Raw genomic sequence first — 9,748 nt, forward strand, 5'->3', positions numbered from 1 at the left:
ACTCCCAATTTAATCAAGAAATACAGAATTAAAAAGACAAACAACAATAGTTGTAATCTTACCTGTTCTTCTAATGGTGTAAGTGTTGCTGCCATTATTCAGTTAACACAAATCAATATTATTTCTTCTTTTTCTGCAAAATAAATGCATAGCATTAATCTGACATACAAATGTAGAAGACAGGTTTCATATTTTGTTTAAAAACTTTGAAGTTAACATCTTCCTAAACTGAAAATATATTTTCAATAATATTTACTTCTGCTACAACTTATAGCTATTATTCAACCACCAGGGTTTCTTCTTTGCACCTCTTAGCATTAGTCTGATTTCTTCACCCTTGCTTCATTCTTTCATACCCTACTCAACTGCCTTTTGTGATACATGTCTTGTAATACTCTCCACCTGTGTCAATGCTTCTTCTATCCTAGTCTTGTATATAAGCACTTCATTCAGATAATTTTACCACTTTTTTAGACTGACACCATCTCAACCTCTAAAAGCAGCTGTTAGCAGGAGGAAGTGGAGATATTATTAGAAATGTTCACTTCCAAAACATATTTACCTTTACTCACATTTTTAGATAGAATCCCACATTAACAAGGTGTAGGAGCCAGTGAGGACATTATCCATACCAAAAGCATCTTCATAGATTATGGGTGTACCGAGATAAGAGTGGTAACCAAATGGAGGAACTGTATAATATCCAGAACAGGTATGCTCTTCACTCCGAGTTTAGTTCGTATATAAAGGGTGGAAGTGTACATGAATAATCATCACTATTGTCCATCCCAAACCAGATTGCAGAGGTTCTGATAGTTTGAGTTGGAATTAAGGCATTGTAATCTCCATACCCCAAACTGGTGGCTGGGGCAATTGGACCACAACTTTATATAAAGATGTACATTTGACTGGAACCCAACCTGCAACCATAGAGTGCTGTATTCCATACCATCAAAATCACGATGAGAAGGCAAGTAATACCTAAGCATACATATCTTCTCCTCCACCTGAAGAAGCCCTAAAGGTAACAACTAAGGCTTGGAATGATATGATTGTGTATGCCTTAATTAATCAAAAAAACAGAACTTGTACAGCCTAGAATTATGAATATTCATCCTTACTCCCCAACAGAGTGGACAAGGAACCTTCCACTTTCCCCCAGAATATGGAAAAGATGTAGAACAACTGTGCTGAGAGTGACATTCTGTTTATGTTTCATAAGTCATTTAAAGATCATGGCAATATATGTGGTTTCGTGAGAGCAAAGCAACTGTGAGGCAACTGTCATCTCTGCCCTAGGGATCAAACCCAAGTTGCAAGTCTGTAAACTTACCACTGACCCAGAGGGTGGCTGAAAATTCAACAAATGAAAAAGAAGGCACATAAAAAAAATATAAAGTCTTTCCAAAATATTGAGAATCACCCGCAGAAGTAGCCTCAGAGTCCACTCAAAGATCCATATCTATCTTTCGCTTATCTTAAAAAAAAAATTACAATCTACCTTAACATGTCTAACTTCAAAAATATTATTTTTAATTTAAACTGTTTAAATCTGAACTTTTTAAGCAAAGTCCATTAAAGTTTTAATCTTACTTGGTTTCCATAATAGGGAATGATAAATTTTAATGGCCCCACAAATAATGCTGCAAATGACCTGATTTTATATACTTTTACAGGGCAAACTATGGGTCTTTTAATGTATAAAGAACACCAAGATATCCATAATGTGCATTTCTAAGGAATAATAAGGGGACCCACCTTGTCTATATGCAAACACCATTCTACTCCAAAACTTCAGGTGGAATATTATTTTCCTATAATCACTCCTGACCTCTAGATTAGACTCCTCTTAAACCACTGCAATATTGTAGCCTGTAACACTACCAAAGGTAAATTGTTTCACATGCCAAACACCCTACTAGAATAGCAACACTGCCTTAACTGGAGTCATATCCAAGCTATATCTTAAGCTGGTGTCCCTTAATCTCACTGTCTGCAGACTGTTTTATGAAAATAGTGTCTGGATTTCATAAATTTAACAAAGTAAGAAACATCACTCAAGTTTTCCCTGAACAACATTTGGATACAAACATCACTGTAACCACTCTGTATAAATGAAGTAGAAAGCTCAGTGTAGGAGCAACTTAACTTATTTCAAAATGTTATAAAACCCTTTACTGTACTTTCATTGCAACTAGTGGGGGTTCAGGTGTTATATAGTTTGTTCCAATTGTATAACTAGGTCAGGGAATCTTCTGCTCAATGAGTGTAATGATGGACTTTACAATATATTCCAGTGGCTTCTGTTTGATAAAGGATTTTCAAGTCCAACATTTTTCCTGCCTTATCCTCTCCTTCAATAAGAAGCAAGGTTAGAACTTATAAATATCTAGCAGGGATATATGCAAGTTCATCAGTGGCTGCCCCATGAACTGCACTTTTACAGTTAATTCTAATCTGTGTGGACTGCAATCAAGTGCGACAGAATTTTTACAACCAGCATTACTGAAGCACTGTCAACACCAACAAGTCTTGTCTTCCATTTTTCTTCATGGCTAGATCTAATGTAATTCTTGTGTGTTCTATATTAGCTTCCTCAAGCAAATGATAACTAAGATATTTTTTGGCTTATTGTCTTTTATGAGCATATATCTTCCTCAGTTACACTGCTGTCAGGTGAAGAATTGCACTTCAGAGAGAGAGAGAAAACAAAATGATTATTTTACAATAGTTTTCAATTTTAAGATTACAAAACACTGCAGCTTGTTCATCACCTTAATAATTCTTCAGTATTTCTACTCCATGTGTTTTGTAATGATAGCAGTGATTTCAGATAAGTAAAATGTTTCTATACATCACAAAGATGGAATGAGTTATAAATATCTGTTTAACATATTCAAAGTCAGTTGCATTCACATAAGTCACTTTAATAATCAATATTCAAGAATGGGCTTATCTGATCCCTTCTTTGCATTCTGCATATTTATGCATGTCAAAGAAAATTCACATATATTTGTTATTCAGTCTTACAGCTTTTGGTTCATACTGAAAAGACATTAGATTTACATTTACCAAATTGTTTGCATATACAACAGAACATATGATATTCAAGACTAAGACAAGGGCAACCATTTCCTTCAAAAGTTAATATACTTGTGACTTTTTTTTCTCGTATTCAGCTGTCCACTTGCTCTTAAAAGAGTCACTCTTAGTTCTGGCATTATTATCAATATCAGATTTGAAACTGAACTTAAACAGTGGAGACCTCACCATTTCTTACTGATACCTTGCACCTGAAAACCAGTAGACAGCCTTCAGTAACAATAAGGTTGCCTCCAATAGTAACTAGGTTTTGCAGTTCCATTTACAGCATGGTTAAACAGGTAAACAAGCCCTATGTTATGAGCTAGATACCAGATAAACACATTTCATAATGGTAAACTAAATCTTTTAATGGTACAAAAAAAAAACCCAAGCTTAAAATAAGTTAAATCATTTTGTAGACAAATTCCAACATTTCTCTTTACATTTTTTCATAGTTTTATTCCAGTGATAAGAACATTATCACCTACATTAGCCATGTGTTTCTCATTCCCAAGTGCCATGATTTTGTTATATGCATTACTCCAAATGATAAATCTTGATGTGTTCACTGAACAGCATGTAGGTTACATGCGTTGTGCAATCCACGTACTGTGATCCTCAAGTGAAACTAACATTTCTAATGAGGAACTTTCATGGAATGATTTTCAAGAGAAATAAATGTTTTACTATATTAACAATTCTGAAAGTTTTGTGTAACTATTCAAACTTATTTCTAATGCATTTTATAAAATAGTTCTTTTGTGCCATAGGTCAATTCTCCACACTAAACATATGGCATCTTATCTAAATATGTTTTAGGAGTAACTTCTGATAAGCTCCACTCAGTTCATTTGATGTATATATGACATCTCTAGGCCTACACAACTTGTCATTACTACTAACACATAGTGAAAAGAAGCATGGCCTGAGCTATTACTGGACAATATTAGTTCTCCCTTCTAAGACAGTTTTTTTTTACCCATTTTTTCTTGTTACAAGTTTGTGTTGCATAAAATTTTAAGCATCCAACACCAAATTAAGCTGCATAGTAAACTTCTGTGAAGTCACCACAGTGTAGAAGGTGACATTATTCTGTAGGATGTCTTATAGGATATATAAATGAAATCTAAAATATTATAGCTGAAGTATTTTTAATATTAATGTAAAGAATTACTTGAACTTGAAAGAGTCAACATGTTGATTCCATATATTCGTGGGTAAATCGTTAGTAAAATTACGTAATTAAAATATCAGACTTTGTGTACAAAAGAATTAATGTTTAATGAAAGTTTGCATTATTTTGTAAGCATACACAAAACATTTAAAAAGTTATAGTGTGGAAACACTGATGGTTACTATGGGATCACAAGGTTGGTTGAATACACCAGTTCCATACAAGAAAGCTTTATGATTTTAAACACTTTAATCACATCCCATCTAGTTGTTCTTTTCTTAATGTGTGTTTTTATGATATACTTCCTCCCCTAGATATAATTCTAGTTTCCTTTGTGGGTAGAGGCAAATAATTATCTTGAAACTATATTTTTAATTGAAATTATGACAATCCACATGCATTAACATAACACAAAGTTTAGGGACTATATCCTCTAAGCCAAATTAAAACTATTAAATAAATTTAACAGTTTAAAGCAAGTCCTTATTCATATATCTATCAAGCTCTATTTTAAATTCACTCAAATTTACTGCTTCCATAACATCTAAAGGCAACCCACTCAATTTATCTAATCCTTCGTTTTGATTTTTTTTTTCACAAAACTACTTGAGGGCTATCTGTACTAGCCATCCCTAATTTTGCAGTGTAAGACTAGAGGGAAGGTAGCTAAACATCACCATCCACCACCAACTCTTGGGCTACTCTTTTACCAATGAATAATGGGAATGACCATCACATCATAAAGCCCCCACTATTGAAAGGGCAAACATGTTTGGCGCAACCTGGATTCGAATCTACGACCCTCAGATTACGATTCGAACACCTTAACCCACCTGGCTATGCTGGGCCATGATTTGAAAAATAAAATTGTTTTAGCTGAAGACAACTTCTTTGCCTTAACCTATATTTGTGTCCCATAGTTCTGTAATTCTTGCTGTTAAGTGTGAAAAATGTCGATGCATCAACATTATCACTAACTTTTTACAATATAAAACACTTCAGTCAGATTCTCTCTAACTCTTCTTTTATCAAAAGAAACAAATTTTAAGGATCTTAATCCCTCCTCATATGGCAATCCCTCCATCCCCAGTACCATTTCAGTAAACTTCCTCTCAATGCTTTCCAACAATTAAATGTCTTTCCTAAGCTAAGGAGCCCATGAATGAACACAATACTTCACACGTGCCTTAACCAGTGACTTGTACAATGAAATTGTAACCTATTTAGATTTGTATTCAATATTTCTGTAGATACAACCTAAAATTCTATTTGCCCTACCACTAGCAACAGCACACTGCTTGGATGGTTTAAGAGACTGATCAACTATTAACCAATGGCACTATTAAGGTTATGTTCATCCAAATTATACTTATAATTCAAATTATGATAACCAACATGCAATATCTTGCATTTATCATAATCAAAACCCATCTACTATTTATTTGCCAAACTCACTAAATGATCTAAATCCTTTTGTAAATCAGCAGCATCCTCTTCACAGCCAGCAACATCCACGATCTTGATATCGTCAGCAAATTTAAATAATTTATTGACTATTCCTTCTGTTGTGTCATTAATATAAATCAAGAAGAGTAAAAGTTCTATAAACCCTGAGGTTCACCACTTAAAACATTAATTCAGTTTGACTGAAATCCATTTATAACAATCATCTGCTTTCTTCCATAAAGCCACTCTTCTATCCAATCAGTTAACTTGTACCCCACACCTATAGAGATAAGTTCCTTTACAAGTGTTTTATGTGGCACTTTAAATACTTTTGAAAATTCAAACACATCAAATCTACACCCTTATCTAGATAAGCAGTAAAGTTTTCAAAAGCATGTCAGAAATTTGCAAGGCAAGATTTCCCTTACTGAAACCATGTTTACTGTCCAATACAATTCTAACAACTTTGTTAAATGACTTCACACAGTATCTTTTATCAGACTTTCCACAACTTGTGATGAGGAGAAACCAAAGTGAAGTAAAAATATATTTTCAAGACAGCTGGTATGGGTATTAGCACATTATTTCAATTAAAGTATCAACACCCATACCAGTATAAAGTATACTTGAAAGCTCTAGGCAATTATTAGAATTTGATAAATCAATTAATTAAAGTCATCAATTAATTTCATTCAACTAATCAATTGTTATGATACTCTGTTTCATTGTTGTTAAGTGCAAAAGTATGAAATGGACTATCTGTGCTCTGTCTACCACATACATCATAAGCCTGTACATTAACTGTCAAGTCACGTGGGTGTGAGTGGAATAATAAGAAATAGCAATAATTGTAAGCACTAATTTACACTAGTTGATCTTTTACGAGTTGTGACACTAGGTGATCAAGCTGAACAGTCTAAACTTAATCAAAAAACTGTAGGTAACAACTTATTAAATCAATCACCGAGCTAATTATCTCTAATTTGTGCGAGAGAAAAAGTTTTAGTCTGCTTTGGAGAGAAGTACTGAAATATATATATACAAAGAAATAAGTAAGTTATTTAAGCAAGCAAATAAGACAGTAATAAAGTAAAGAGATTACAGCTTTGAGGAAAGAGGAAGAAAAATGCAAAATTATGGCACACAAAGGAAGCTCCAAGGTAACTACAATAGATTTGCCTCTTTGAATGTTGAAGGCATGGATTTTTTCTTTTTTTTTTGAATTTCGTACAAAGCTACTCGAGGGCTATCTGTGCTAGCCGTCCCTAATTTAGCAGTGTAAGACTAGAGGGAAGGCAGCTAGTCATCACCACCCTCCGCCAACTCTTGGGCTACTCTTACCAACGAATAGTGGGATTGACCGTCACATTATAATGCCCCCATGGCTGGGAGGGCGAGCATGTTTAGTGCAACGCGGGTGCAAACCCGCGACTCTCGGATTACGAGTCGCACGCCTTACGCGCTCGGCCATGCCAGGCCCTGAAGGCATGGAAGAAAAGAATTTTGAGATTAAAATTGGAACAAGTCCTGTGATATCTCAATACTGAAGTACACAGAAAAGCTACATCTGGTGTCGAGGTTTAGAATGTAACAAAGATAAATTACTTACAGGTATAAAAGAAAGTTTTGTTTCTTTTTTCAATCATCAATCATGTAAAACAAAAAAAAAGCTATTTTGGAGGTTTATTGATGGAAACTATAATACAAGTTTTCACTTATTTGAGTGATACAGGAGCACGAATAATCCTTTGTGCAGGATGTAATGACTAAACAGTCAGTAGGGATGTGTCAAATCAGAAGTAAAATGATTAGATCTATGGGTCAAGTTTCTAAGGTAGGGATAAATTACTTATGGCAAGTTGCACTTAAGAAGGTTGTATAATATATATATCATATGAAGAAAAGAACTAAATGGTACCAAGTTTAGAGATTCAGGCAACTTGAGGGGATTATATCTTGAATTGTTAAAAAGTACGAGATTTCTTTGTGTTGAAGACAACAGGATGAGATGTGACAAGATTTGGTTAACACCTGTTAGGTTTAAGGTAGGAAACTTTTTTTTCCAGACAGATTGATTTGGTTTAAATATTTGCTTTTTCTCAGGGATGGCAGTACAGTAATGACCTTGTCCATATATCAAGACTTTTACATGAATATTCAGATGGGAAAAAATGTATACAAATTACAAGGAATAAAAAAGAGCACACATCAGAATTACTAAATATAAAACATAAAATTAATACCATTATCATTATTAGTAGCTATTGAATAACACACATAATATAGATACAAATACATATAAAACCAATACAGACTGATACCTCACAGAATGAAACCAACAAATTGTATGAAATGATATACAAGCTAAAACAATGGCCCCAAAAAACCCTAATAAAATAATATAAAATCAACAACAATACATAAAAGTTGATGAAGATATTACAGATTACCAAACATATGCATAAAAAACATGAAGTATTAAAACAAGAATTAATAAATGTGGAGCAATATAACCATAAGAATGAAGAAAGTAAATTAAAAACATAAAAATGTCTCAAAATAAAAATTACTATCAAGGTAGGAACTGATATACCCTAATAAACAAGCCATACTGCAATGTCAGAGGCAATAGTCTGTGTAACATTAAGAACAAACACCAAAAGCAAATAAAGTAAAAAATGGAGTTTACTCTCACATTATTAAACTAAGATTCAGAGAGAAAGAAAAAAAAAAGAATATAAGAGCAGATATAAAGCCACAGTAAACACTGAGATTTAAGAAGAAAAAAGCAGTGTGGAGGAATATATCTCATATTGTAGAATTAATTATTGTACTGTAAGAACAGTAGCTAATATGTTTGTTTCTATTATACTAAGTCCACAGCAAGTTTTAACCATTAGAAGTTTTATTAACATGTTATGTATTCCTAGTATTACAAAATAAGCAATAACACACATGTTGAGAAACATGAGAGTATACGAGTTGAGGTTATTAAATTAATGTAAAAACACAATACCAACTGGATATTTTACAGACTTATTGGCAGATCTGTTATGCAGTGTACAATGATAAAATCACTATTATTGTGACGATTATTTATGAAGTTAGCAACAGAAAATTATTATGACATTAATACAAAAAAAAAATTAATAAAGCTCGCAAATATTTTGTTACTTTTATCAAACTTGTTTACAATACGTTTTATTCAACATCTTGCTTCAATTTTACAAGCTACATCCTTAAATGGACAAAATGAAAGTTATTTCCAAATAAACGAAAAGCCTTAAATTACGAAGACCAAGTATAACTTACATTTAGTACACCCGATACCTTAATAACACTGTTGTACCCTAAGATATTACGTACCACACCACTGGCAGTATAACTTTAGAAACCTATTACTAGCAGCATCGTTTAAGTTTCAATTTGACGTTTCGAATTTCAGTACTTCACTTGAAGTTCATACGTATTTTAAAATATTAGAAATTAAAGATGTTATACATTTACTCTTTTATAAATCATTCAACGTTTATTACGAAATCAGTCTGTTACTCAAAACGAAACTTATAAGTGACATAATAATTATTTAAATACTTTAGCCAATAAAATTAAAAGCGAAACTACTTATTATTTTTTATTAGTAATATCAATTCTACATTTTGGCAACATAATAGTTTATCAATAGAAAAGATATCTATTGAAGAAATACCTTGTTCTCACCACATAAACTTCCTCAAATTTACAATAAATGAATAATAGTACTAATAATAAATAATAGTAATACTGATGCTAGTTTTGTAATAATGTTTAAATAATCTTAGGCTACGCTAACCTGTTCACGGACGAAAATATGAACAAAATCGCTTATTTAGGGTCTTATAAGTTTGTTATTTATATTGAGAATAACCATATTATACCCTGAGTAAATGAACAGAAATCCAACTTCCTGTGTGATTTTCGACGAGAAAAAGAACAATAAAATAAAATAAAATTATCTACGTATCAGATTTGAAGATAAGTAATACATCTTATATGAAATAATTT

General features: G+C 32.6%; 1 protein-coding gene across 6 annotated transcripts in view; it reads right to left on the reverse strand.

The window, feature by feature from the left end:
• Positions 1 to 9,748, reverse strand: part of LOC143238412 (tyrosine-protein phosphatase non-receptor type 9-like) — a 53,710-nt gene that overhangs the window by 43,351 nt on the left and 611 nt on the right. The window contains exons 1-2 of one of the 6 annotated variants that reach the window (XM_076478612.1): positions 9,537 to 9,651; positions 63 to 133 (exon numbers count right to left, since the gene is read on the reverse strand). In XM_076478612.1, coding sequence (XP_076334727.1) covers positions 63 to 95 — 33 coding nt within the window. In that variant the 5' untranslated portion in view covers positions 96 to 133; positions 9,537 to 9,651. Of the gene's footprint in view, positions 1 to 62; positions 134 to 5,713; positions 5,735 to 9,016; positions 9,301 to 9,413; positions 9,652 to 9,748 lie in introns of those variants that run through there. The other 5 variants (XM_076478611.1, XM_076478616.1, XM_076478613.1 and 2 more) reach the window with 5 other exon arrangements.

The sequence above is a fragment of the Tachypleus tridentatus genome, chromosome 13 (assembly GCF_004210375.1).
Source record: "Tachypleus tridentatus isolate NWPU-2018 chromosome 13, ASM421037v1, whole genome shotgun sequence".
Lineage (NCBI taxonomy): Eukaryota > Metazoa > Arthropoda > Merostomata > Xiphosura > Limulidae > Tachypleus > Tachypleus tridentatus.